The sequence below is a fragment of the Exophiala viscosa genome (assembly GCF_022695815.1).
Source record: "Exophiala viscosa unplaced genomic scaffold EDD37scaffold_5, whole genome shotgun sequence".
Taxonomy (NCBI): domain Eukaryota; kingdom Fungi; phylum Ascomycota; class Eurotiomycetes; order Chaetothyriales; family Herpotrichiellaceae; genus Exophiala; species Exophiala viscosa.
In genome coordinates, this window is record NW_026944357.1 from 1,252,626 (window position 1) to 1,278,689 (window position 26,064).

The window sequence follows — 26,064 nt, forward strand, 5'->3', positions numbered from 1 at the left end:
GACATTGTCTGTCTGTCATTAACAGGCGATAGGATCTCGAGTAGAGAAACAGCACTGAGCGTGGAAGAAAGGTATTTCTCTCGCGGCAGGGCTTCAAAAGGCTGGGGCCACGCAGTCTTTTGACTGACATAGCGTTTCCCCCGATTGAGCGCGATTAAATCGAGCCGTCTTTTTCTTCGCTTGTCTCAAATAATCAAAACTTCTAATTTTCATCATGGGTCTTATTTCATTCGTGACCTGCTACAAATCGCTCTGCCACACCATGGCCCCAAGCTGCTATCTGGAACATAGCCGGTCGTCCCTGAAGCTGTGCCATACCATTCGACCCCCGTGATTCTCACTCGTTGTGTGCCGCAAGTCTTATGAAAGGGTATCCGAAATTTGCAGAAAGGAAAAGCATAGTAGATTGTTTCGTGGATATTCGTGGTATCGAAGCTGGACTGAGTAGTGGTCCTGATTGGGGCATTGGCTTCGTCACGCAGTGGTTCGCGCAAAAGGTCTGCTCCTCGGCCCTCGATACGGAGCATCACGGGGATTCAGTGGGTTTGCGCTGTTGTGAATCAGGCCTTGACTGGAGCGAGAAGTTGATGGCAATGACTTTGACGTTGAAGTTGACGGTTATGGCTTTGGTGACAGGAGTTGGACAAATTCCTCATCTGCGAACCACGAACGGGCGGTCAAGTCAGTAAAGCAGAATAGGGCGGAATGGAATGCAGGTCGTCATGACTTACAATCTATCGTGCCGTTTCTATCCTTGTCAGCCTCTTTGATCATTTCGTCGATCTCTGCATCGGTGAGATTCTCGCCAAGCGACTTCATGACTTGACGCAGTTCGTCGGCGGAGATGGTGCCGCTGCCGTCCTTGTCAAAGACGTCGAAGGCGGCGCGAGTTTCTTGGGCAAAGTCTTGTGCTTTGACGGTGGTGGACATCATTTTGAGAAACTCTGGTCGGATCGTAAGAATATGTGGCTTGTCAAATTCCAGAAATTCAAGCTTACCCTCAAAGTCTATGCTACCGGAGTGGTCGATGTCGACTTCGTTGATCTATTGCGGTGTTAGAAGCGGTCCAGCTTGCACGGGTAGCGGACGTACCATATCTTGCAGTTCCGAGTCTGTGGGCGTTTGACCGAGCGAGCGCATGATGTCGCCTAGTTCTTGGGCGGTGATTGTTCCTGGTGCAGCGAACGGATTAGACTCTAGAATTTGGGACTTGACTATGGACATTGATTGATGCTGGTGGGCGTGATCGTAGCGGGCTGAATTGGACAGGCCCCACTGCGAGGCAAGGCTGTGGGATGCCCGAAGCTTGTCGCAAGAGTGAGCACTTACCGCTTTCATCTTTGTCCTGGAGGCTTGTGAGTAACCGAAGAGCTTGATCATGTTGCCGAGACAAGAGACTTACGAATAGAGCGAACACATCTCTGTAGGCTGAGATTTCTTCATCAGACAGTTTTGCGGTGGTAGGGGTCTGGACGCAGGATCAGGCGTGCCACGGTTAGCTTGCGTTCTGTTTTTCCACCGCACTATCCCATCCTCCAAGAGATCAGGAGAAAATAGACATACCATGGCTGATCTCGGCTGTCTTGAAGACGGTTGACTGGTGTTGATTTTCTCGAGAGTAGGAGGAGGCATCTTTGACCGAAAGGGAATCGGGCTGAAATATAAAAGTCTAGGGGAAATGGAGATGCAAGTTCCCTAGGCTGGCTGGGCTAGGCGAGATATGCACAAGTGTGCGAGACCTGATTGCTCTTGAGAGCTCTGCTGGCGGGGTTCACCAGGTTGAGATTGTGAGTGACTCAGCGCAATGGGTGAGATGATTCGTTTAGGGGCTGGTAGTACGTGGTCGAATGAGAAGCAGGGTGCAATCGAAATCCGCCTGGTCTCAGAGGTGGCCTATGTCGGGCTGAATCTGGGAGAAGGATTATAAGACGGAAAAATAAGGGATTTGAAAGAGACAAGTCCGAGGTCTAGATTGCTTTCGTTTTCCCAAGGCTGCAGCTTGGAATTTGACTGGTGATCGGTGACCTCAAGAGAGTCACTCGCTGTGTCACTAACAGGCTAGTTCCAACTCTTGACTAGCCAAATGTCCATGGCATTGGCACGGCGGGGAAATGGAATCGAGGCACGTGCTCAGCTACTGGAACACGTGATGGCCACCCTTCATGGGAATTCAAATGACCGTCATAGAAGGCTGAAGACATCATCAGTCATGAGACGATACATGAGTAATATAAAAGGGACCAAAGCGATACACTGATTGTTATAAACACCGAGCCTACCAATATACCTGGGTCTCTACATGCTACGTCGGGCAGAAGTAACACGACTTTTCACCGCAACTTCTCCTCGACGTCTTCTCATGCTTCATCAAGCCATGTCTACCACCAATGGTGCTCAGGCGCCTCCCAAGGACAAACTGATATGTAAGTCCATACATTCGAATTTGCTGTTTCTCTGCTCGTACACACCTCTTGGACATGACTCACAAGAGCCCTACTATGTCACAATGGTATCCTATGTCCGATCATGAAGCAACCCGACTCCTCAGCACGACAATCCCGACTCTCTCCAAGAGAACAAGCACTCGTCAAATCACCCTTTCCTCCTCCTTTCTTCAGGAAACTTTCCAATCAACCTCTCATGATAGCTAATGAGGAACAGTCGCCCCCGGCTCCAACCCCGACGATGCCCACACCGCCCACCAAGCCGCACAATTCTCCCTCTCACGCCTCCGCCGCCCCGATCTCTCCGACAACCCATTCATCCAATTCCACAGCTGGTTCACACACCCCCAACTCAAAGGCTCTGTCCCCGAGACCGTCACCCTCTCCACCGCCGGTTTACCATCAGGCTGCATCTCCAGCCGCACAGTGTACCTCAAGGAACTCGACGACAAGGGCTTCGTAATCTACAGCAACTTCGGCACTTCGCGCAAAGCCGCGGACCTCACATCCAACCCGCACGCCAGTCTCACATTCTGGTGGAAACCTCTCGAACGTCAAGTCCGGGTTGAGGGAATCACCGAACGCCTGACACCACAGGAAAGCCAAGTGTATTTCAACACACGCGCCCGTGGGTCCAGGATTGGAGCATGGGCAAGTCAGCAGTCTAGTGTGCTCATACCGGAACCTGAAAACGACGATGACGGTCGTCTCGACCTCGAAAATCGCGTCAAGGAAATCGAAAAGCGATTCGAAGGCCAGGACGAGATTCCCGTGCCGCCTTTCTGGGGTGGATTGCGTATCATTCCGGAATCGGTTGAGTTCTGGCAAGGGCGGGAAAGTAGATTACATGACCGGTTCGTGTATACGAGGCTAGAAGGTGGTGCTGGGTGGAAGATAGAACGATTAAGTCCTTGATAAACGTTACCACCAGAGCACAGCCTGTACATAGAACATGATTGAGTTTCAAAAAAGGTCACCTTCGGCCTTAATCTTGCACGAGTAAAAGCATCACCCATACAAGAAGCGCAATCTCACAAAAGACAGGAGAAGAAAGACAGGCAAGAATGGGTTTCATCAACATATAGAAGTTGAATTGTCTCATCAGCCCTCGTCTGATGCTTTTTGTTGGACCAGCTCTTGCCGGCAACAAAAGTGGCCTATTGTCAAGGACCATCATTCAGATCCAGACACATCCACTGTCTGATCCATCACCTAATTAGAATTGAGTAGAGAGTATAGTTGTGTTTTGTTGTACATGGCCTGTCCATCTTTCCCAAAGAACTCCCACATTTGGCTCAATTGCTCTATCCAGCGCCCACCTGCCGAATAAGAAGCCGAACCGGTGTCCCATGATCAATGCCGAATATGCGTCATGTACAACGCTGTCGCTACGCGCACAGCAATAAAATCAATAACGCCAGTGCCATAGCCATGCAACCACGATGTTCATGGCTCGTGTTTCGGGTATCGTCATCAAACAAATGAAAATTCCAGTCGAGGCAAGCGGATACCCAGTCGCCACACTCGTCTGGTACTTTTGAAAATTTTGTGTTTTCGAAGATCAAGCAGAAACTCCTCCCATAAGAGCCATCACCTTTTCGGTGACAGCAGCAGGATATCCTTTTCGCAACATCTCTTGAACAACTCCGTTGGCTCCGGTACGGTCTTCCGCAGAAAGATACGCACGTGTCATTGCTTCGTAAGTGCTGGGCTCTCGTTTCTGCGTTCCAACTTTGTCGTAGATTTCTTTGGCTTTGGAGATGTCACCTTCGCCCACCCAGCCGTGAATCAGGGTGTTGGCGATGTACGGGGTCATGGCAACACCACGTCGAGACATATCACCAAGAACTTCGGATGTCTTGGCGACCTCGTGATTAGCCACCATTGCCTCGAACAGGTTCTGATATAGAGTATCGGTAGGACGAATGTTTCCATCTTTCAAGATAGAATCGAACACTGCCCGTGCAGCCTGCAGATCATGCATAACACAGCCTTTTGCATGGATTAATGCTCCATAGTGGACCGCTTCGGGTTGAACACCAGCCTTTTTCATCTCGGCCAGAATACCATCTGCAGCAGGCAGATTGACAGGCTCAAGCGCGGCGTGTGCCTCGATCAGTAGCTTGTAGGTGTGTGAAGTGGGCTTGATGTTCTTCGCCTTCATCCGCTCGTAGTATTGCAGAACCTTGCTTCGGTCACGCTTAGTGTTGAGGAAGTACTGAATGATGGAGTTGTATGGTGCCGGTCGAGGTCGATAATTTGGCGCAGCCTCCATTTCGTCAAACATGTCCACAGCAAAACGTTCTTCACTTGTTCGGCAAAGAGCATTGACCAAGGTACCATAAGTGACCGAAGACGGCCGAATACCTCTGCCTTCCATGTCTCCAAAGTATCGCAGACAGTCGTCAATGCGACGAGCCTTTCCAAGCTTGCCAATGACAGCATTATACAGAAAGACACTGGGAGCAACCCCCTCAGACGATGCGCGTTGGAAGATCTTGACGGCTTCAGTAGCTTCATCAAATGTCCCTTCCAGTGTGGTGATATAGATGCCGAACGTGTTGGCTGACGGGGCTGCTCCCATGTCCAACAAGTCCTGGTGAAACTTGCCCGCTTGCTGACGATCACCGACAGTCAAGCATGCGGCAATCATCGAGTCCAATATTGTGACCCAGCCAGCTCGGACTGCTGGAATTTGCAGCGACATGGGCACATCTGAATGTGCCATACCCAAGATTTCGTTGATCAAGTTAGGTTGCTTAGCTTTTCCGGCACCAGTGATCAACTTGGCGTAAGCCGAGTAATGCAAATTCCTGCCGGCACGACGAACGTTCCTCAGGCGAGCCAGCCCGTCGTTGAGGTGGTTCTCAATGCGACCTGTGGTGCTCTCCACGAGCTCTGAGATTGCTTTCGAGGCGCGGTAGTCAGTAGTGTGAGCATATGGGTCAAAGCTATCAGCTTCTGGCAAACTTCCCGAGAACGACAAATGAGGGGACAACGGTGACTGTGGTGGTAATGTAACAGGGGCTGCAGCAGCAGGCTGAAGAAGCTCTTGCCAGCGTTGTAGGAGATCAGGTCTGACAGCGGCAACCTTTGGTAGACTCTCGCTGACCACATGTACGGTAGATGGATCCATGAGGATGCCGCGGTTGAGCACGGTCTCAAGGAGATGAGAGAACCTAGCTTGGTGCGCGATGTCGATGCCAGCCTGTGACAGAAGCGTTTGGGCCTGAACATGCAGAGCCAAGGCGATATCTTGTGCATCGAGTTGCTGAACGCATTCGGGTCCCAGGCTTGCGATAGCATGCTCTGCGACAGGCGAGACCAGGCCACCATTCTCAATCATTGCTCGCAACAAGGCAATGCTTGTCTGGGAAGATACGGGCACCTGTTGCTGCATAAGGGCTTCTCCAAAGAGAACGATCGCTTCGTCAATCTCTGCGACAGAAAGTTGGCGGCTTGCCTCAGAGCTAGCGGAAGCCCGGATGCGCTGGAACATAGAGCGGGCTTCGGCGACACCTCCTTCGACGGAGCCATTGCGAATCAAGGCCAACCCATACATCGTAGCAAAGTCGGTGGTCGGGACAATGGGCAGTGATTGAGCCTTATGCCAGGTAGCCGTGGCTTGGGCAACATTTCCAGCTCGAATGTGCATTGCAGTAACAGCCATGACGGGCTCAGCCGTCAGATTGGCGACGGAGATGGCATCCAGACCGCTCGTGGCTTCCTTTGCCGAATCGGCATCAGCCGCAGCAGCGGTGATCTTTGAAAGGGCCTGATCTTGGACGACCGGTTGCAAAGTGAATTCGTTGATACTTGCAAGAGCATCGGAGAATGCCTCGTTGTCAATATGGTACTGGACAAGACCGTTAACGACAAATGCGGATGTCAGCTCATCAGAGAGCGGTTGCTGGTTGGCTGAGTTCTTGAATGACTGCATGATTCTCTCGTAGAAGTGGAGACCAGTCTCTGCAAGTCCAGCAGCATAGTAGGCTTTGATCAAGGAGGCGTAGACTTGCATGTCGAGCGGGTCGTTTGCCGCCCTGCTGATGGCAAGGTCACGATACTCCTCGTAAAGTCCGTAAGCTGCATGAATGTTCTGCTTGGAAGCTTGTGCATCGATGACGACTGTATACAATCGAGGGTCGAGGCGAATGTCTTGAGCTTTCATGTCCGCCAAAAGAACATTCATGTGGTCGACCATGCCGGACTGAGCGCAAGCCTTGACCAGAGAGTTGTAGGCAGTGGTGGACAGGTTGAAGTCGTTCAAGGTGGCACGAGCGATGTTGTAGAGCTTTGTAGCGAAGGCAAGAGAGGTGTCGGCGGCGTAGGTCTCGTATTGTCTGGTAGCAGAAGGAAACACCAGAGCGCCGTCGGTACCATACCGGGCGGCTTTTTCACCCAAATGCTTCTGCACTTGATATGCTTCAAGACTTCTTGCGGCCAAAAATCTTAGCAGGATCATGTATGAAGCGGCGTTGAGCTCCACGGAGCGCTTTGTCATGTCTCCATACACCTCAAGGGCTCTAGGCCACGGTTGATAACCAGTGCTCAGATTGATTGCCGAAAGAAGGATTTGGTTGTATGCATCGATGGTGGGCACTTGACCATCTTTGACGATGGCTTCGAAGAGTGCTGGAATCTCGGCGTATCGTTGTTGTTGACCAAGACGGACTATCTCATCAGACAGAAGGAACTCTTCCGAGGCTAGAGATGTAGCATCGGTGGGAGGTGTCGTCTGCTCAAGTGAGTGGTTGGAAGAGTCGAGGTCGGTAGCAGCTGCTTCATTGGTGACGGGTGAAACTATTCCAGTACTGGCAACAGGACTGCCAATGATGACCTCCTCATGAACGGTGGTGACTTCAGTTTGTTGTGCAGCTCTGCCATCCTGGATCTCTTTCGCAATAGCCTCGTCAACCCGGGCAAGTGCTTCCGCCTCTGTGAAAACCTCATCCGCCTCTTGAACACGCGGAGTGGTGCGCTCACTTTGTGATCGGGACACATTCAATCGAGCCGATGGTCGGATAACGTCAACGGCGCGGGATGATTCAAGTCGCTGGTATTTCGGCGCTGCAACCTTCTCCTGATCTTTCCACCCTATCCGGCGGGCAAACTGGTGTTGTTTCCATTCGGAGTCATCACCCGTCTGTTGCGCATGCTGCCAGGCTGCGTAGTACTGGCCTAACCCAGCATCACCGGAAGAGGACTGAGAAGTATACCCAGTCTTCGCACCGGCGCCAGAGCCAGATGGACTTGAGAAAGCATTTTGAAGTTGTGCGGTCTTTGAGAATTTGCCGACAGGATAATTTTGGATTGTTCCTAGTGACTGACCAGCAGCAACAACGGAAGGAGCATAGGTATGGGTGATTCCCTTTGCAAAGCTGACACGGGCGAGATGTGCAAAAGGCTTGAAAGGCATTTAGTGATTAGAATAGACTCTTCCGGTCGAAGAGGGTGGTATTGAAGAAAAATGAAGGCGAGTAAGGCAGGTTCATTTGACGAGCCAAAGCCGCCAAACGAACGCGCAGACTGAGAAAGGTGAAATGATGAGGGTAGGAAAAGGTGTCGAGAACACTCGGAGTGGAGTGTCTGTTGATGTCGTGTTCAATGCTGAGGGTAGAAAGAGTGTGCGTGTTCATGAGAGTCAGGCTTGAGATAATATCAATTGTTGGTGGTTCATAAATCGTACTCGTAAAAAAAGTTGTGCCTGGCGGAGTTTAGCTTGAGGCGTGCCTAATGGTGACGAGTAGTCGCTAGTTCCGTCCCGGACCCCAGGGCAAGGCTGGAATGCACTGGAGAGCACTGAGTAGTCAGGTGGACGATGGACAGATGTCGTTAGAACGGGTGGATGTCGAGGGAGCTTTAGGAACTCCTCAGGACCAACCATGAATGTGCATCTCAGCTTCGATGGAGATTTGCATCGGGAAGTTGAGGCATTTCCTCTGCACTGGCACCCGGAGCTTTATCGAGGGACGCTCTTCATTCGCCTCTTGGGGGCTAGTTGCCGATATGCCAGGGATGGTCAGTCACTGCTCTAGCGAAACCTTCCGGGGGCCCATCAAGCCTGGAAATCGAGCTGGCTCCCCGAGGCCAATGATTTCCAGCCTTTTCTCTCGGAGCCTGGAAGCTCCTCCATCCGAACAACAAGGACCTCGTGCCTTATTTTTGAAGGCATCCACACCTTACGAGCGAGCGCGAGGTACAGTATACCGAGCATCATCGCCCAGATTATCTCATACGAGAGAAGATCGGATATGGAATTTATTTAGACAAGTTTCTTTTGCTTTATTCTGCGAATTATCTATGAGATCCACGATGAGCATTGCGCACGTAGTGCTGTGACAGAAGCGTTTCAATCCATATCAGACCCCTCATGAATGTTAGCGAGATTTACTCCGCATTTCACCACGGCAGATCGCCTACATGCCGTGTCGACATGTGCGCATACGACATCAATATAAGGTAAGTCGTTGCTAATGTCCCCTACTCTCCACCGCTCCTTATCAGTGAGTGCCCTTCATCAACAATGTCCACCACCACAGCAGACACCGCTGTGGGCTCAACGGAGGCCGCAGGCCTCGCGTCCAAACCACCTCAGAGCAAGAGTCTGTCGCTCTTCACCCGATTTCGATTCTGGACCAAGATATGGCTCTTCAAAAGCGCGGTGGTAGCAACCTTCAAGGTCATGCGCTTCGTCCAGGCCAGCAAATTGAAACCGTTCCTGCCCACATATACAAAGCACTACCCTGTGCGACCCATGCTCGAGAACCGTGTCTTTCTCCCGCCAAACGCCAAATCCGGAGGGAAATACCCCCTTCTGATTGTCGTCCATGGTGGTGGCTTTGCCCTGTTGGATCCGACGGTGGATGACGAACTTAATTCGTACTTCGCCAACAAGCAAGGTTTCGTCGTCGTGGCTGTCAATTACCGCAAGGCGCCGTCATATGCGTTTCCAGATCCGGTGCACGATGTAGCTGAGATTACTCGTGCTGTTCTCGCTGACCAGGAGCTTCCAGTCGACTACTCCAATGTCGTACTCGCTGGCTTCTCTGCTGGAGGCAATCTTGCACTAGCGGTTGCACAACTTCCGGGTATAAAGGAGAAAGTGCGGTCCCTTCTGCCAGTTGTTCCTGTGGTGGACTTTAGCGGGATCTACAAAGGCGAGTTCCGCACGACCAAGGAAGGTAAACCAGATGTGTTAAAGGACAACGGCGCTCTGTTTACTTGGGCGTACATCAAAGAGGGAGAAGATCGATACGATCCATTGTTGAGCCCAATATACGCCGGTCGAGACAAGCTTCCGCAACGAATTTGGTTCATATGCGCCGAGTACGATTACTTGTGCCATGAGGGAGAGATCATGGCCAAGAAACTCGCCGGCATCGAGGATGAAAACGAGACTGGGCCCGAGTGGGAGAAGAACGGTATTAGATTCCGAACGGTACCCAACGTTCAGCACGGATGGACGCACATGGCGAAGTCTGGGGAAGCAGAAGTCCAGAGGAAGAAAGAGGTTGAGGAGCTCTACAAGGAGTGTGCAGACTGGCTCAAATGATAATGCTTCTGGGTGTTTTCGTCATGTACATTGGTGCAAATGATAAAATGACAGGCAAGAATTATAAATGACATTTTTGGGTTGGGACAGAACGTTATGCATACTCCCACCGCTCGCTCCTGTACAGTCATTCGCCCTTCGCTTCCCTCCAGAGATGCCCAAAAACGCCGTGCTATGCTGAATCATATACCTCGCCAGGCTGAAAGGCCGCCTTGAGGGAAACGCCTCCAAGCACCCGAACGGATTAATCCAACGGAATCGTCCCAAGACTTGCATCGTTGTGAGTTGTACTATTGTCTGCTCTAACATGCGCAACCGTCGTCAGCCGGCTTTTGGTTGTTAACCGCAACATCAATCACTAAAGAGATAGTCAGCATAGTTGTGCAAGAGACGGTGTACCACTCACCTTGTGGGTTGGGTTGCGCTTCGCTTTCGGCATCCATCCCGGGCAGAGCCTGGGCTATCCTTCTGAACAGCGCCTTGACATTGTGGCCCAGCTTTGCGCTCGTCTCCATGAAGATGGCGCCTGCCCTCTTCGCCTCTTCTTCACCTTGCTGCGTCGTAACCTCCCGCTTGCTATCCCCAAGATCGGTCTTGTTTCCTACCAGCACAACAATCACATCATTACCGCGCTCGCCCCTGACATCATCTATCCATTTCCGCGTCTGTTCAAAAGTCTTTTTGGAAGAGATGTCGTAGACCACCACCGCTACCGAGGAGTCGCGAATGTATGAAGGGATAAGCGAACGAAACCTTTCCTGCCCGGCAGTATCCCATAGTTGTAATCTGACGGTGCGGTCTTCCAGATACATCGTTTTGGAGAGGAAGTCGATGCCGATCGTGGCTTGATAAGTCGTGTCGAAAGAGTCATACATGAATCGTGTTATTAAAGAGGTCTTGCCGACTGTGTTTTGAGTTAGCGAGACGTCCGGACATGCGAAGCATGATTGTTGAGTCCATACCACTCTGTTCACCGAGAAAGACCAGCCTTGATGTTCTGGTCAGCTAGGAGTTCATCTACCCAGTAGAGTTGACGAACTTGAACTTCTTCAACGGGTTCGAATACGACCCTACTGCACTTTGCGCCATGTCTGCTTAGGTACAATGGGAGTATCGTGTTTCCTGCCAACCCGAAGGAGGCAATTGAGTTGGATCGTGGGAGGTCTCGAGGAGTTTCTGAGGTCGCGTCACTGCTTAAAGTGTTCTTCTCATAAGGTCATGGCAATATTAAATTGAGCGCGGTATTATCAATGAGCGGGACAGGTCGAGTTCCCTGTATTGAGAAAGAATAACTCCTGTTTCGACTTTCAGGGTCAATTGGGGTCTGCAGGCACGAAATTACGGCAACCGCAGTCTCGATGTGGAGTAAGTTTACCAGAAAGTTCAATTAATTAATGCGAGCAAGAATGACCGAAGGGGCGTTGGAAATACGAGTCGCCGAATCGCTGTGACAAACAGACCAAACATCCACCGGGAACAACCTCGAAAACGCTTCGAGAGAAATCGGTAGACGGCCCTTTGCGCACCAACAACGGCTTTGTACAAGTCATGAGTCTGCAATAACCATGCGTGCAACTCTCGCGCTACTGAAGCGCTCCGTCTGGAAAGGTATGCTTTAACAATCCGCAAACAGCCTAGAGGACTTGCGCTCGCGGAGACTCCTTCCAAATGTCAATGCGCTCACACACTGTACAGGACCGAATATCGTCCCGTTACCCGAACTCAAACCTGCTGGCTCCGGCAAAAACATTCAGATCATCAGGACACAGCAACGCGCCGCCTCTATATTACCGAGCTTTGTCGGACTACGGTTTGCCGTGCACAATGGAAAAACATACAACGAGGTCTATATAACGGAGGAGATGGTGGGAAGAAAACTGGGAGAATTCGCTCCGTAAGTCATGCGTAGCTGGAGTATTATAGTGGCCCCTTCGCTAACGCTCGGTTGTCGCAGTACGAGGAAACGATTCACATACAAGATGTCTAAGAACAAATGAAAATGGATATCAACTTTGCTGTACGATACCCGTTGCCTGGTCTGGGTCGGTCCCTTCGGCGTTCAATTTGCTAGGTGGCTAGGTGCCTTGTTCAGCTGTGCCATACCAATGGCGGGCTTCACTTGTTCTCCGGAGAGCGCCAGTGGAAGGTCATGGGTTTTCGCAAAAAGGCCGGTCTAACACGGGGCACTCTCCCTTTTTGACATTCTGTTCTATGAGATTGAGATTGGGAATGCAGAACGGAACGAACGAACCTGGCCGATGGAGTCAACCATATATCGGGCCGATCACGAATGTCCATCAGGATCTCCATGGAGCCAGATTTAATATAAAATCAGAGAACACGAACTGCAAACTCGTGATTGGCAATCTTTCAGGGCTGCTCTTTATCGTCCTTCTATGACTATGCAATACAGGCCATGCATGACATTCATCCCAGCCTGAATGCCCTCCCTTAACTCCATTCGCTATGCATTAAAGGTGTTCTCAAGTACAACAACAGCCATCATCTGTAGAACTCGCCTCTCTTGATATTGACCCCATACTCCTGCACCGCCATTCCGAGGTCCTCCATCGTCAACACCGCCTTAGCCTGTCCGCTTCCACCCTGCCCACCACCACCATACCCACTCCTCTGCACACCCAACTGTGTCGTCTGCTGTAGCTTTCCGGCACCCGCACCACCAGCAGCGCCCGCACCAGCACCTGCAAATCCACCTGGTCCAGCACCCGCACCCACCGCCGCCGCATTGCCCAGCGGATTATTTGCCGCCGCCGAATTCGACGCCCGGATCCGACTGTACTGGTAGGCATCGGCCGCGACATCGGCGACGAATTTCTGCGTCGCCAGCGCTAACAGTCTTGCTAATGGGAGAGGCGTGGTATTCGTGCTTGCGCCTGTAGGATCCGCTGGCGACGGAGGAGGTAGGCCAGATAGTGTTAGAAAGTGCGCCGTGACTGCGTCGGGGATCTATATCACGATTAGCTGTGTCATTTCGTGATGGAGAAAGTATGACCTACGATGGGCGCATAGTCGTCCATTTTGCTAAGAAACTCTCGTAGCGTGACATCCTTGCGGTTTTGGTGGGCGAGGCCTGATGTCGTTGTCGCTGCTTGTGTCGCGGGCTGTGTTTCAGATTGTGTGAATTCGTTGTCGAGAGTGCCGGACGAGACTTCTGGATTGTGCGCCGTGGTGGACGCTTCTTGAGTGGTGTCTGCCATTTCGGCGTCGACGTCCATGGTTGTGTCCGCCGGTTCGGGCATCGAGGGTGGTGATGACATTGTGATGGAGCAGGCGATAAGATTTGCGGATCTTGAATTGCAGGGTCCGGTGTAACAGGACGAGGTGTGAAACGTGGTTGGGTCTATGTCGCAGAACGAGGGACAGGGTACGGAGTACGCAAGGCTGATGTTGGTTGGAGTGCAAGATCCAACGACACCCGCAGAGGATCCTGAATCTGGGGCAATGTCGGAAGAAGTTTGTTCCGAAGTTTAAAATGATCCCCCATACGAGTACCTAGGTATGTCCTTCACACTTCGATATACTCTACATTTGGTAGCCACTTTAGGCAGTTGTCACTCTGACTTCGAGCCGTCTGGGGGTGACGATTTAATTCTGACCTATCTCTGAGGCTAGAAAATCATATATGTCCGTTCTGAACTTCACCACGAATGCTACGGCAGACAAATACAAAGGAAGGAGGTGACCAGATGCGAGCAAGAGGTAGCACGGACAGATTCTGGGATCTGTCATGGATTAATTACTACCCTGTGCCGTATCCTCTATGTAGCGCAATCGCTGTTCAAGGCCAGCCTGAGCCTATTGATTGAGATGCTGCCGCTGCAGCTCGTGCAATCATCGCTTCAACGTCATCCATGCTGGGTTGAAATGCCGGTTTGGAGTCTGTCGGCGCGCTGACTTGAAGTGAATCCGAAATTTCCTGGTTCGACTGCTGTCCTGCTTCGTCCGCTTCGAGCGACAAAAGAGCGTCGAAATCATCAAAAGATGTTTCATCTCCTTTCAGGTCATCAAGCTTGGAGGCTTGTCCAGGAGCTCGAGTTCGCAAATCTCCTGTCACATATTGCAGGTAGTACGGCACTTCGATGCCACTTTTCAGGAAGAACAATTTCAGGTTTCGGGCCTTGTCCTTCAACTGGACTTGATTGCGATCTTTTAGTGCCTCGCTAACAGTTCCGCCGGGTCCATACATGGCTAGAATCTGACTCCAATGCGGACCCTTGACCTGATCCAAACCGTTCATCAGGGCTTGTTCTTCCTCGGTCGACCAAGGCCGCCGCTGGGTGGGTACAGCGCCTTGCTTTTGTGCCAACGCAGGTTTTGTAGAGGCAGCTAATCGTGCTCGTTCGTAAAGAACTGATGTTGGCGCTGTCTGTGAAGCGTGAGGTATCTCGGTACTGTTACCTGCACCGGGTGCAGGAGGCTTAGAAGCACTTCTCCCGTCTCCCGGTTCGTACTGCTTATACTCTGGAAGGGCCGGTTGAGGGGTAGGCGTAACAGCTTTGACCGTCGGGGTAGCCGGTGAGGATACAACCGGATATTGCTCCTGATAGGCTAAAGCACCTGAAGCTGCCAGGGCAATCTCTGCAGCTCTAGCTGCTTGGGCGACGAAATCATCTGGAGACGGTGACTCGGGCGCCGGCTGTACTTGCGCCGCAGGTGATGCAATCGGTTCGGTGAAGGTGACTGGAAGTGGCGGAGCATGTATGGAGAACTGTCCTTCCATTTGACCTCTTTGTAGATTCTTGGTAGGATCTTCCCTATTCCCATCCGCATCACTGCCACTGTCCGCATTCTCCATGGTCTTTTGGAGGTAGGAGGATACTTCCCGGCTGAAATCTTCCCATCGATATTTGATAGGCAACTGGTCGAGGGTGTTGTTCTTGACATGCGTCTGCAAGATCTCCCGTCGAGATGAAAGACGATTCAGGAAGTCTTGTTCAGTGGGTGCTAAGGTTGTTGCCCCAGGCCTCCTAGCGAGAATATGTTTGCCTAGGTCTGGACCAAACATGTCTGCCATGACCACTTGAGGAGGAGCCGCACCAGTCCTCCACGCCGTTATGAAGCCTTGGGTCTTCAAGTCCAGGTATATGGAGGCTTGCGCCTTTAGGAGCTTTCCGTTCTCTGGAACGAAGACTGGAAGGAAGCCTTGATCCATGTCCCGGAGGCCGATTTCGCCAGTGAAAATGCTGGACATGAAGATTGCTTGATTGGCTTTCCTTATGGTCTCGATCTGATAACTTTCCCGCAGCCCTAGAGCCCTAGGCGAGAGAAATGGGGCTCCAGTATTGAACAACCTCCTCGTAGGATCAAATAGAGCCCTCAAACCAGCATACTCACGCGATTTGGGGGAGTTCGGCATGTTCGACAGGCCCAAGGCCTCGGTGGGTGTCAGCCGGGCAAGGAACATTATGATTTGAGTCGCCAGACTGTCCAGCAGGGATAAACTAGCCAGCATCTTGCTCATATCCGGACCTTGTGGTTGAGGTGGCCTTGACGGCGCATTCTTCTGACTACTAGCAGGTATAGAGGATGCTGGGATTGCAATTTGCGCCGCGGCAGGTTGCTGTCCCTCTCTCTTCTGTTGTCCATCATTACTTTGAGGGATGTTCGATGTCGCAACGTGACCATTCTGCCCATTGCCATCTACTGGGGACAAACGCCTTCTCTTAGGACTTCTTGGGTTGTCGTCGGGAGTTATGGTCGCGGGCGCAGTGGGAGTGATAGTCGGTTGTGAACTTTGCTCTGCTCAAGATTAACGAACGGACCTTGAGAGAACCAGACCGGGGCTCTTACCTGCGGTTTTCTGGGAGACTGGAAGCGCTCCATTGTCACCCGAAGCCTGTAATGAGGTAGGGTTGGGCGACATTGTGTTGTCAGGGCATTTTTGGTAAGTGTACTGCTTCAAATGCGAGTGAAGGTCACGTGTAGGTCATAATACTCTAGTTCACTGAAACGAAAAGCAGCAGTCTGGCGGGAAAGATTTGGTGCGGAGAAAGCTCCGGTGTTTCCGCACTAAGGTACAGTACTCGTATGTACTGGTAGATATCTCCACCCCATGGATAGCTTGTCAACGGCCGCTACCTACCACGTAGGTAGACACTCACTGCAGTATCTTAACTTCTTAAGGTCACCATTCTGTATCTTCAGTACCGTGGTATCTTCAGCACGTTGATCGTATCGTCCCGTCCAGTAAATTTGACGACTGTTTCCAGCCACCATCTTTTCCACACACCGCTTTATTCGCTCCCAGACTGCATGCCCAGACCCTATCTAGTAGGCTAGCAAACCGTTTCCTCATCCTCGGCATGTCACTATGTCACTTTCTGAACTCTGGTCATGTACGGGAGGTTGTTAGGTTTGGCCCTTTGGTTGTCCAGGCAAAACTCGACATGGCATGCAAAAATGCTCCGCTGTGCGTTATACCCCGATCTCAAACCTTGCACAGTATCGCCTGAAGCTCTATGCCTTTTGGTTGTTGCGGTCAATGGCCTTTGCGTGGCCAGTGAATACGGTTCCCGAATCATAGGGCCAGTCCCCAATGAATTATAGCGGGCAGGTTGCAGATAAAAGGCTTCCGGGGGTCAACCGCTGATTGGGGGCTATCTAGCCTTACCGACAAATCGAGTGCAATTCTGACTCTTGACCATGACCCCACCTTGTCGACGCTTGCGGTCCCCAAGCTCGCACCGACGAATCACCTCCATGGTCTATGCCCTTCTCTTCGGATGATTGCATACTGATCATGAGAACAACTCTGAAAGCAGTAAGCAGATCTCTGGCGTTGTATTCATTGCAGACCCTGTCCAGTCATGACTTCCCAGCGAGTCGCCCTGCAGCCTGATGCCTTATCGTCAGACCTCATAATGCCGGCTACACCCCCTCCTTTGGCGACTGCTGTCCTTGCTTTTCAGCTTCACCAGTATTGGTGGCTGACATTTTGAGACTGAGTGACATACTCCCTTGCTTTTGAGGTACTGACGTAGCTATTGGCTTTGTGGCGACAACGATGTCAAAATATCTGACCCTGTTCTACTTGTTCTTGACCGCTGCCTCGCAAACAGCCCTCCGTGAACAAGTCCTAAGCACGTTTATCTATACTCGATATGGCGACCGGACCCCGCTCGTCCTGTCAACGTCGCCAGCTTTGACGCCTCTCGGTGCACAACAGCTCTTCGAAGCTGGAAGCAAGGTTCGTGACAGATATGTGACGCCTGGTGAGGGAGGTGATGGGGAGACGACCACAATTTATGGCATCTCAGCATATCAGCTTCTGTATGATCAACTGAGCGTTCTATCAACGACAGATCAATACATCGCAGCATCAGCTCAAGCTTTCGTTCAAGGGTTATACCCTCCTCTTCAGACATCGTCGAATTGGACCTATATCGCTGGGCAAAGCACTCTTGCAAATGGCACAAATATTGTTGCTCCTCTGAACGGCTACCAATACCCCCAGATCTCAACGCTCTCCAGTAACGATCTCAACTCCATATGGGTCAATGGAATGGACAACTGCCCATCGTATACTGCCTCTACCCAAGAGTACTACGCTACGAGTAATTATCAGGAAATCCTCAGCAACAATGCGGACTTCTACGCCAGTCTCGAGCCGCAATTCCTGAACGGCATCTTCTCCAATGCCTCTGTTGGCTACTACGACGCAATTGAAATATACGACTACCTCAAATATGCGTACCTTCACAACAGCACTGTTGCAGAGTCTCTGTCTGCGGTTGACCTGACAAGGGCTGAGATCCTCGCAGCAGACTTGGTCTTCGCCCTTAACGCAAATGTCACAGCTTCTGGTTCAACTGACGGGGACCATATCCGAGCAGTTGCTGGGAGAACCCTAGCCACCCGCCTTTTAGAGGCCTTCAACACAAATATTAACAATCAGGGCACGTCTGATCAGATGACGCTGCTTTTCGGCAGTTTCGAGCCAATGGTGGCTTTCGCGGCACTAGCCAACATTGTTTCTGAGCAAAATGCAGCATTTTATGACGTCCCCGAGCCGGGGTCGAGCTTTATTTTCGAAATGCTATCAATGCAAGACGGAGAGACGACTAGCTACCCAAACATGTCCGACATCTACATTAGGTTCCTGTACCAGAACGGCACCGATGACTTTGCATCTCTGGTCGAGTATCCTTTGTTTGGTCTCAGCCCAAGTGCAAGTCCGATTTCATTCCTAGATTTTGCCGCTGGCCTGGAGAAATTCTTGATGTATGATGTTGCGGACTGGTGCACCGCTTGTGCAAGCTTCAGCGTCTTTTGTCCGGCCTTTCTCGATTCAAACACAACCTATAGTCCTACGACAGGGACAGTGTCTTCTGGGCATACCCGTCTGTCGCTTGTGGTAGCCGGAGTCATTGGAGCTGTTGTGACACTTGCCGTCGCGGCGCTCCTACTTAGTGCTGTCATGATTCTAGGGGGTGTCAGGCTACACCGTGTCCATACGAAACGCAGATCAGATTTAGGAGGATTTAAAGGGGGCGAGAAGCTGGCTAGTGACAGAGATCTGAGCATTCCGAAAGGTGGAGCTGGTGCGACTGTAGTAGAGAATGGCGAGCCATTGTCTCCTCATGGTCACGAAAGAGTTGGAAGCTGGGAGATGGGAGACCCAGCAAAGGCAGAAGAAGCGAAGGGTAGAGTGCTCAACCCGGGTGCTCTCCGACGTCCCAGCTTCGAGGATGACAATCTTTCCATTAATTCACATGCATCACCAACAAATCCACACGATCATGTTTGAATCCAACCAGTTTTGAGGAGCCTCTGGCAAAACGAGACAAAGAGATCCAGCAAAAATGTCCCCTGGCATTGTCCAGTCTAATGAACTCAACGACTTTCGATGATATATGAATGGTCGACACGAAGGTGTGCGACGGCCCTGGGAGCGTGAATATTGACTGCCACCCGAATGCTGTCCATCATGGGCGGCTATCACCACTACACGAGGAGGATGGAGACAGGAAGCTGAACACGGTCGGGAGGCGGTCAACGGTAATGAGCAGCCAAGATACAGTATCTCAATCAGTGATTTCTAGAGCCTCGCAGTCATGAAATGCGCGATACTGCCGCACCTTCTCTCATGTCCTGTTTTGGATCGGTTGCTTTTTCTCGCAGATCGACTTCACTGTGGGTGTTTGTTCATACCTCTTCCTTCTCAACTCTTCATTGTGACAACTTCCAATCAGCAAGCGTCGACAAGATATCTTCTTGGATAGAAATACTGCGTGGCTCTTGCCTGTCCACCGGCGTCGGTGAGTGCACATCTGCTCCTACCTCCCTTGCGCAAAGCGCTCTTTCCCTGCGTGTATCCATATCTTCGTCTTGCCTTGTCCTCACCACCAAAACCGCAGCTTGCAATGTTCTGCTTGGAGATAGTCAATCTCTCGACAACACTCCCGCAACGGGCTTGCTTGCTGCTTCTTTCACTCGAGAAACTCTCTTTTGGTTCCCTCACTTTGGTTATTTGAAAACATCCTCACCTGCGCTCCAAATACAGCATAAAGCGAATATGACTAACCAATCCACAGACAGGCAGACTGGCAGGTCACGGCGCTACACGGTCTCACGTCTCCTCGAACTTGCTCCTCAAAACAGAATTATCAATTTCGACCTGTCCAAGTTCAGCTACGACGCAGCTCGAGGTGAGTTCAAAAATGACGGTCAATACAGCCGCAGGGCGGGTTGGGACTGACAATTGGTAGCGGGAGTAGTACCACCATTGGGTGCCTGCGCCATGTCTACCAGACGAACTGCGAGCGACAAACCTCGTGGTTGGTCCCGTGAGTCAAGCAGCTCACAGGAAGAACTCATTGTCTATCGTGGGAATCGCATCCCGAAAGGAGGTCCAGAAAGACAGCCCGCCGTCCCACCAACTGGCGACCTGGCTCAGCAAGACAAGGGCTTTGCTCGATTCCTCGAAAAGCATTCCTCTCCAACCCACCAGCGAGTCACTGCCGGCGGACGTATCGTGCCAATGGAGCAACGCCCACGTCCTCCACCATTCACCTTACCACACGCACAGCAAGATCAGGATTCCGGCCGCAAGGATAACCCAAACAACACGGGCCAGGATGAGACGATTGCTTTTCCTGCTTTCGTGCCTGATATGGGTCATCAGGGCAAGCCAAACCAGGACGGAACAGATGGTCAGGTTGTGCAGCCACCAGTCCACATGCTTGCAAACGGGAACGTCGTACCTGCAGCCATCAACGTCAACCTCATGGCTTACCCCGATGCGTATGCTATGGATGCGGCATCCTGTCCACCACCATTGTCCCCAGGAATGATGACAGCGCCTCTGTTCCCAAACATGTACGACCCATTCGGCATGCAAAGTGCTCAGATGTATCCTCCGGCTACGCTCGCTATCACCGCCCCATTGGCTCACTTCAGTGGAAATATGGAAGCTCCATATCCAATGCCCATGCTGGCTCAACCAGAGGTGCCTGTTGTTCCCCCAATGGACCCGATCCCACCCCCTCAAACAGGACTGAATGCTCCAGATGAATTGCACTCCAACAAGATGCTGCAATCTGCCCTTGCTCGCTACAACGATCTGGATCAGCAAATCAAGAATCTTGATCGTCATCGGGCATTGGGCGACCATGACCCTCTGCTCGCCACTCAGCGGATGAATATTGTCGAGATGCGTGCAGAAGCAAGATCGCTCTACAACTATTGGACGAGTATTGTCTCAAATGATCTCAAGGCGATTGGAAAGCAAGCTGCAGATCGTCCTACCAGTACTCTCAATGTGCAAGCAGCCGCATACGTTCCTCTGAATTCAACTGCACCAGCAGCTGCACAGTCTTCTGACATTACCAAAGTCTTCGCTCACGGGGACAGCAATGGGTTGCAAATGACAAGGAAAAACACACCCAAACCTGGTCCTCGCCGCATTCCAATAGTAGCGCCTCCAGAGAAGACATCGTCGGCTGGGAAGCGTTTCAAAGACAACACAGCATCGTATATTGGCTCAGTTGAGGTCGATGAATGGGGTGCGCGCATTGGAGAGCCGCCTGAAGACATTGAACTTCAACAAAGTGAGATGTTGCTGAAGTTGAGCCGGGAGCTCAGCATCTCGCCACAAGAGTCGACCCACAGCTCTACTGCGCCGAAATCTGCCGCTGTCAGTATTGAAGTGACTTCGAAGTCGGCCACACTTGAGGACCATCCTGGTGATCATGACCAAAACCGAACCGGCCAACCAGACCAGGAAATCAGAGAGTGGCTGCCCACACAGCCAGGCCGAGCGCCCCCCAAGGTTGAAGCATGCTATGAAGTCCAGTTAGATGCAATGCGACTTCCCAAGAGATTCATTACCACGGTCAGATTGCCGGGAGGAACAATCACTGAGGTTCGTGGCCAGGGATTGCGTCGTCCTCCATCGATTGAGATGGACGAGTTTGAACGACACTACTGGACGTCCAAGCCGGAACTGACGGACGATATTACCGCGAACTTTCTCGACGTGCGTCTTGCTGATGAAGATATGCCTGCTAACCGAGTCAACGATTACATGGACTCCAACCGAAACAAGGGCGAAAGGTTAGTCATTTCGAGTCTCATTGAGGTGAACAGAAGTATACTAAAGTCACTGCTTCAGTCAGCAGGAATACAATCCTAAGGAAAATGCTCTTGTGGTTGCAAAGACCAGTATGGAATCTCTGGGCGGAAAGCAAACCAATTTCGTGGCAGGAGATCAACCTACGCGGTCAGTCTTCTTGTCATCGTATGTCTTTCGTGACATTTTATTGACAGACTGCAGTCCTCTGGTGCTGCCTCGATTCGGCCGACAAGCCTACACTTCGATTATCACGACCTCGACTGATTCTGGCGGTCTGTCCACCTTCGGACAACCCCTGGCCGTGCCACCAAATGTGATGTCACGAGTGGACAATAGGCCTGGTTGGTCAATGAGTGAGCACTCACGAAATGGCGTGGAGGTCCCATACGATGCCGCCAACATCAAAGGCCACTCTTCGGTGTCTGTTCAGAATGTTCATGCCATGGGTCGTTTGCCACACATGCTCGACGGTGCAACCGACCATCAGCGTCGCACAGCTGCATGGGCACTGTCTGCAGCCGGCGGAGTTCGAAGCCCTCAGCTCGCCCAGGCCTCGATTGCCACTGCAAGTATCCAACATGGTGGTCCACGAGATGGTGAGATTGGAGGAGTGACTCTGGGAAATGATGGTGTGTACCGCCCTCCAATTGTCAAGTAAGGTGACATGTGAGCATGAGCATGTTGCGGTCGAGCCTGTCAGGTACGAAGTGTGCAATAAGGCTGCGACCATCCTTTTCTTTCACAGTGTATCAGGGGCACAACTTGGAAATGTCCATTGGGTGACATTGATTGGTATGCTTGTATGGTGTTTCAGAATATCAGAAACACAAGTGTCATTGGGCTGGAGTGGGCTACGAAAAAGGAAGTCTTTACTTAACGTCCAAAGGGGAAAGGGACTGATGCAAGCATTCAAAATGTATTCAATCCGGCAACATGAAGGATGAAAAGAATGCGTATGAACACATTGACTAGGTAGTGTCAGCAGGGTAGCTGCATTTCAATACACCAGAATACATGTCATTGGTTGAACTCACTGGTACTGGCTCGAATAGACAGTTCCCTAGACTTGACCTTTACAATAACCCATATCGGTGCGTGGCAGAAACAGAGAGGATATAGTCGTACAAGGACACCACATTCGCCATGTCACGATCATACAAGTACTTACTGGTAGCACGACGAGTGGTACCCTAAGTTTGGCGAGCTGGAACATTGCTGAGAAATCAACGGGGAGGTGGAAGACGAGGATCACCCGCTGGTAGCCACCGAGGAGCACGATGACGACGATGGCAATCCAGAATTGGGGAAATGCATGGCGAAAAGCTTCCCGAGTGCGTCTGGAAGCTCCAGACAAAGCAATTTGTTCAGATCGACGGATGAATTCGGTTTGACAGAGTGCCAGAGACAAGGGGCTGGATGTCGAGGGCACAGGTACATCTTTGCTTACTGTAGGCTACCTCATAACTACGATTTGTTCCTTTGACAGTCACAGCAGAATACAGTACCTGGTAGTTTGACCTCCCCTTAAAAGGTGCCAGTGCGTGAGTGGCAGATACTTGAGTAAAATAGCCTAACTCTTAAGGGTGCCGTGGGTGCGCACTCCCCTGCAATGTGAAGTCCGGCCGGTGCCCCCACCCAATCCACACTTACCGAGCGGCAGAGTTTCCTCGCTCCTCAACTTCTCAGATCCCCCTCCACTCCCACCATTAATTGTACACGACGACGACATCCATTATCATCACGTCCGATCGCTCTTGCGCTTCGTTTTACACAACTTCCAGGTGCCACTGAAAAGGGAGCATCTTCGGCAACTGCGATCTCTCCTTCTCGAGGAAACATCATCAGTCTCAATCCGTTGACCCTTAGGTACACAACAACCTCCACCCGGACATGGCGCTCCGCAGATAGCCATTCAACTCGCATCCCGATCTGTCCACACTCGCACTCCTGACCTCCCAGGTCGCCTCGTCTACTCCGTTGCTCTCACTAGCATCGTCTCGCTTCCTCCGAAGCCCTCTCGCACCTCGCTGATTCTGCGGATCCATTCAGTTGGCAACCTGCGGCAACATGACTACCTCCGAGAGACGCAATTTCTCGAGCCTGTCCTTCTCCTCCAAGAAACACATGAATCATGCTGATACTGCGACGCACACTCCCACCACGACCAAACTCAAGAATTTCTTCCGCATCAATAGTTCCGGCAGTCAAACCTCAATAGGCTCAGACGGACTGCCCACTCCAAAGACGGAATCCAAGCCTGGCAAGCAATCGAGATTCCTCCCAGGCCTCAATAGGAATCGCTCTCAGACTGTTGCTAGTGAAGGCCACCCTCTCGACGAATCCCTCTCTCCCACAGCTCAAGCCAACCCATACTTTGTGCACCAGGGGCCTCCCACCTTACGACATCACAACGATGGCAGCGTTCCTCCTTCTCCGCCCGATACCCCCAAAGTCCAAGTAAATGGCGCCACAGCAGAAGAGAAGGCAGTGACTGCCGGCAAGGAGGAGCTCGCGCGGAAACTGAGACGGGTGGCGTCTGCACCCAACGCACAAGGTCTCTTCACTGTCAATAAGAACAACGATGAAAGGCCGCAAACCGCCGAGCTGGGGAAAGAGCCGCTCGCCGTCCTTTCAGGAGCAACACCTAAATTGAGCATGGCTCCTCCTCCTCAGCCAGATGCGAGTCCGCTGATCCTGCCAAAACCTGGAGGTAAAATCCCGCTTCCAGGTCAAATCCGCCAATCTGTCGCTTTTAGGAGAACGTACAGCTCGAACTCGATCAAGGTGCGCAACGTGGAAGTAGGCCCTGGCAGCTTTGACAAAATCAAGTTGATTGGTAAGGGTGACGTGGGCAAGGTGTATCTGGTCCGGGAGAAAAAGTCCAACCGCCTCTATGCCATGAAAGGTTGGTCTCATCGATTGGTGTTTTTTGATGCAATGCTGACCTATCTTAGTGCTGAGCAAGAAGGAAATGATCAAGCGAAACAAGATCAAGAGGGCATTGGCCGAGCAGGAGATTTTGGCTACAAGCAATCATCCCTTTATTGTCACCCTCTATCATTCATTCCAATCTGAAGAACATCTATACCTCTGCATGGAGTACTGCAGTGGTGGAGAATTCTTCCGTGCCCTGCAGACTCGGCCGAATAAGTGCATCGGTGAGGAAGACGCCCGCTTCTATGCTGCAGAGGTGACGGCTGCACTGGAATATCTGCATCTTATGGGGTTCATCTACCGCGATCTCAAACCCGAAAGTGAGCAAATCCTACCACAGCTTGTTGAGACCGCTGACTTTTCTAGACATTCTCCTGCACCAGTCTGGACACATCATGCTGTCAGACTTTGATCTTTCCAAACAATCCGATTCTGGTGGAGCGCCGACCATGATTCTGGGCACTCGTAACGCTTCCAATCCCACGGGTTATCCTCTGGTCGATACCAAATCGTGTATCGCCGACTTCCGAACGAATTCTTTCGTGGGCACAGAGGAGTACATTGCTCCCGAAGTTATCAAGGGCAATGGGCACACTAGCGCGGTCGACTGGTGGACTCTGGGTATACTGATTTACGAGATGCTCTTTGGGACCACACCTTTCAAGGGCAAGAACCGCAATGCGACATTTGCAAATATCCTCCGTGACGAGGTTCCATTTCCAGATCACTCGCACTCGACACAAGTCAGCAAGTAAGTACCTGCCCATCAGCGACATATGTGTCGGGAAATAGCTGACAGTGCCTAGCCTCTGCAAATCCGTGATTCGCAAGCTCTTGATCAAGGATGAGGTCAAACGTTTGGGATCCCGCGCAGGCGCATCAGACGTCAAGAACCATCCCTTCTTTCGGCCTATCACCTGGGCACTACTGCGGCATATGAAGCCGCCCATGATCCCTCACCAAGGCCGGGCCATTGACACATTGAACTTCCGAACGGTGAAGGACAGTGGCAGCGTGGACATTGGAACTTCGGCAAGCCGTCTAAAGGGTGTTCCTCTCGACTCGGGTATGGCTACCCCTGGTGGCGAGATTGCCGACCCGTTTCTCGAATTCAACAGTGTCACTCTGCACCACGATGATGAAGATACGATTATGATGCACGATGGAGGGCATATGAATGGACATTGATGGCTGCATTGTGGATCCGCTTTCGAGACGAGGTGTCTCGTTTGCAGTGGCGTTTTGGGTGTTCTCACACGGACGAATGAAACATGCGTGGGAAGACCTTGAAAGTAAGATGGGCTTGTTCCTCTATGGGAAAATGGCGGACCGAAGTCAGTGTTACAGTCTTTTTGAGCATACTAGGGCGTCCGTCTGATATGAAGACCAAAGGGCGTATGTACAGATATACAGCGAATCAAAAGTGGAATGGTCTTGTGTATATGAGTTGGACGACTGCTCTTATTGATCGCCATATTCGCCTTTTATGCATTTCATCAAATGACAGCTCACCCATGCTTGACTCTATCTGAATGCTG

At 51.5% G+C, this 26,064-nt stretch overlaps 12 protein-coding genes across 12 annotated transcripts; 7 read left to right on the plus strand and 5 right to left on the minus strand.

The window, feature by feature from the left end:
- Positions 1–374: 374 nt before the first annotated feature.
- EDD37DRAFT_412709 (calmodulin) lies at positions 375–2,050 on the minus strand. Its single transcript, XM_062812489.1, has 8 exons — positions 1,840–2,050; positions 1,564–1,758; positions 1,403–1,468; positions 1,330–1,345; positions 1,093–1,172; positions 999–1,044; positions 732–944; positions 375–656 (listed from the first exon to the last, which is right to left on the minus strand). The coding sequence occupies exons 2-8, from the start codon at positions 1,630–1,632 to the stop codon at positions 619–621; spliced, it is 528 nt and encodes a 175-aa protein (XP_062670340.1). The 5' UTR covers positions 1,633–1,758; positions 1,840–2,050; the 3' UTR covers positions 375–618.
- Positions 2,051–2,374: 324 nt separating this feature from the next.
- On the plus strand, positions 2,375–3,359 carry EDD37DRAFT_650331 (pyridoxamine 5'-phosphate oxidase; the record flags this gene model as incomplete). The annotated part of the gene is made up of 2 exons (XM_062818237.1): positions 2,375–2,423; positions 2,662–3,359. 2 exons carry the CDS (start codon positions 2,375–2,377, stop codon positions 3,357–3,359), a joined length of 747 nt encoding a protein of 248 aa, XP_062670341.1.
- Positions 3,360–3,732: 373 nt separating this feature from the next.
- Positions 3,733–8,098, minus strand: EDD37DRAFT_412074 (uncharacterized protein). Its single transcript, XM_062812487.1, has one exon. The coding sequence runs from the start codon at positions 7,861–7,863 to the stop codon at positions 4,006–4,008; it is 3,858 nt and encodes a 1,285-aa protein (XP_062670342.1). The 5' UTR covers positions 7,864–8,098; the 3' UTR covers positions 3,733–4,005.
- A 780-nt stretch (positions 8,099–8,878) lies between these two features.
- On the plus strand, positions 8,879–10,205 carry EDD37DRAFT_413010 (Alpha/Beta hydrolase protein). Its single transcript, XM_062812490.1, has one exon. It carries the CDS (start codon positions 8,971–8,973, stop codon positions 9,997–9,999), a length of 1,029 nt encoding a protein of 342 aa, XP_062670343.1. The 5' UTR covers positions 8,879–8,970; the 3' UTR covers positions 10,000–10,205.
- EDD37DRAFT_413063 (putative ras small monomeric GTPase Rab6) lies at positions 10,151–11,395 on the minus strand. Its single transcript, XM_062812491.1, has 4 exons — positions 11,039–11,395; positions 10,962–10,987; positions 10,406–10,903; positions 10,151–10,357 (listed from the first exon to the last, which is right to left on the minus strand). Exons 1-4 carry the CDS (start codon positions 11,086–11,088, stop codon positions 10,302–10,304), a joined length of 630 nt encoding a protein of 209 aa, XP_062670344.1. The 5' UTR covers positions 11,089–11,395; the 3' UTR covers positions 10,151–10,301.
- Position 11,396: 1 nt separating this feature from the next.
- Positions 11,397–12,491, plus strand: EDD37DRAFT_412377 (30S ribosomal protein S19). The gene is made up of 3 exons (XM_062812488.1): positions 11,397–11,607; positions 11,695–11,893; positions 11,954–12,491. Exons 1-3 carry the CDS (start codon positions 11,565–11,567, stop codon positions 11,994–11,996), a joined length of 285 nt encoding a protein of 94 aa, XP_062670345.1. The 5' UTR covers positions 11,397–11,564; the 3' UTR covers positions 11,997–12,491.
- Positions 12,371–13,408, minus strand: EDD37DRAFT_631042 (transcription initiation factor TFIID subunit D8). The gene is made up of 2 exons (XM_062816626.1): positions 13,017–13,408; positions 12,371–12,966 (listed from the first exon to the last, which is right to left on the minus strand). Exons 1-2 carry the CDS (start codon positions 13,275–13,277, stop codon positions 12,502–12,504), a joined length of 726 nt encoding a protein of 241 aa, XP_062670346.1. The 5' UTR covers positions 13,278–13,408; the 3' UTR covers positions 12,371–12,501.
- Positions 13,409–15,959, minus strand: EDD37DRAFT_631044 (telomere repeat binding factor-domain-containing protein). The gene is made up of 2 exons (XM_062816627.1): positions 15,811–15,959; positions 13,409–15,759 (listed from the first exon to the last, which is right to left on the minus strand). The coding sequence occupies exons 1-2, from the start codon at positions 15,881–15,883 to the stop codon at positions 13,799–13,801; spliced, it is 2,034 nt and encodes a 677-aa protein (XP_062670347.1). The 5' UTR covers positions 15,884–15,959; the 3' UTR covers positions 13,409–13,798.
- Positions 15,960–16,804, plus strand: EDD37DRAFT_631045 (uncharacterized protein). Its single transcript, XM_062816628.1, has one exon. It carries the CDS (start codon positions 16,354–16,356, stop codon positions 16,564–16,566), a length of 213 nt encoding a protein of 70 aa, XP_062670348.1. The 5' UTR covers positions 15,960–16,353; the 3' UTR covers positions 16,567–16,804.
- Positions 16,805–16,855: 51 nt separating this feature from the next.
- Positions 16,856–18,922, plus strand: EDD37DRAFT_413236 (acid phosphatase). Its single transcript, XM_062812492.1, has one exon. It carries the CDS (start codon positions 17,024–17,026, stop codon positions 18,764–18,766), a length of 1,743 nt encoding a protein of 580 aa, XP_062670349.1. The 5' UTR covers positions 16,856–17,023; the 3' UTR covers positions 18,767–18,922.
- Positions 18,923–19,078: 156 nt separating this feature from the next.
- On the plus strand, positions 19,079–22,250 carry EDD37DRAFT_609457 (uncharacterized protein; the record flags this gene model as incomplete). The annotated part of the gene is made up of 4 exons (XM_062815133.1): positions 19,079–19,667; positions 19,728–21,573; positions 21,632–21,757; positions 21,794–22,250. 4 exons carry the CDS (start codon positions 19,079–19,081, stop codon positions 22,248–22,250), a joined length of 3,018 nt encoding a protein of 1,005 aa, XP_062670350.1.
- Positions 22,251–23,659: 1,409 nt separating this feature from the next.
- EDD37DRAFT_657959 (serine/threonine-protein kinase nrc-2) lies at positions 23,660–25,714 on the plus strand (the record flags this gene model as incomplete). The annotated part of the gene is made up of 4 exons (XM_062818936.1): positions 23,660–24,497; positions 24,547–24,846; positions 24,893–25,277; positions 25,333–25,714. The coding sequence occupies 4 exons, from the start codon at positions 23,660–23,662 to the stop codon at positions 25,712–25,714; spliced, it is 1,905 nt and encodes a 634-aa protein (XP_062670351.1).
- Positions 25,715–26,064: the final 350 nt, after the last annotated feature.

Excerpts from the sequence above, each read along its gene's own strand:
- EDD37DRAFT_412709 (XM_062812489.1), bottom strand. The coding sequence starts at position 1,632 with ATGCCTCCTCCTACTCTCGAGAAAATCAACACCAGTCAACCGTCTTCA. Across the intron at positions 1,469-1,563 it reads GACAGCCGAGATCAGCCATG|ACCCCTACCACCGCAAAACT; the intron begins GTATGTCTATTT and ends TCCTGCGTCCAG. Across the intron at positions 1,045-1,092 it reads ACTCGGAACTGCAAGATATG|ATCAACGAAGTCGACATCGA; the intron begins GTACGTCCGCTA and ends ACACCGCAATAG.
- EDD37DRAFT_412074 (XM_062812487.1), bottom strand. The coding sequence starts at position 7,863 with ATGCCTTTCAAGCCTTTTGCACATCTCGCCCGTGTCAGCTTTGCAAAG.
- EDD37DRAFT_413010 (XM_062812490.1), top strand. The coding sequence starts at position 8,971 with ATGTCCACCACCACAGCAGACACCGCTGTGGGCTCAACGGAGGCCGCA.
- EDD37DRAFT_413063 (XM_062812491.1), bottom strand. The coding sequence starts at position 11,088 with ATGGCGCAAAGTGCAGTAGGGTCGTATTCGAACCCGTTGAAGAAGTTC. Across the intron at positions 10,988-11,038 it reads AACCCGTTGAAGAAGTTCAA|GCTGGTCTTTCTCGGTGAAC; the intron begins GTTCGTCAACTC and ends CAGAACATCAAG. Across the intron at positions 10,904-10,961 it reads CTTTCTCGGTGAACAGAGTG|TCGGCAAGACCTCTTTAATA; the intron begins GTATGGACTCAA and ends CTCAAAACACAG.
- EDD37DRAFT_412377 (XM_062812488.1), top strand. The coding sequence starts at position 11,565 with ATGCGTGCAACTCTCGCGCTACTGAAGCGCTCCGTCTGGAAAG. Across the intron at positions 11,608-11,694 it reads GAAGCGCTCCGTCTGGAAAG|GACCGAATATCGTCCCGTTA; the intron begins GTATGCTTTAAC and ends CACACTGTACAG. Across the intron at positions 11,894-11,953 it reads AAACTGGGAGAATTCGCTCC|TACGAGGAAACGATTCACAT; the intron begins GTAAGTCATGCG and ends CGGTTGTCGCAG.
- EDD37DRAFT_631042 (XM_062816626.1), bottom strand. The coding sequence starts at position 13,277 with ATGTCATCACCACCCTCGATGCCCGAACCGGCGGACACAACCATGGAC. Across the intron at positions 12,967-13,016 it reads TGGACGACTATGCGCCCATC|ATCCCCGACGCAGTCACGGC; the intron begins GTAGGTCATACT and ends ATCGTGATATAG.
- EDD37DRAFT_631044 (XM_062816627.1), bottom strand. The coding sequence starts at position 15,883 with ATGTCGCCCAACCCTACCTCATTACAGGCTTCGGGTGACAATGGAGCG. Across the intron at positions 15,760-15,810 it reads AGTCTCCCAGAAAACCGCAG|AGCAAAGTTCACAACCGACT; the intron begins GTAAGAGCCCCG and ends AATCTTGAGCAG.
- EDD37DRAFT_631045 (XM_062816628.1), top strand. The coding sequence starts at position 16,354 with ATGTACGGGAGGTTGTTAGGTTTGGCCCTTTGGTTGTCCAGGCAAAAC.
- EDD37DRAFT_413236 (XM_062812492.1), top strand. The coding sequence starts at position 17,024 with ATGTCAAAATATCTGACCCTGTTCTACTTGTTCTTGACCGCTGCCTCG.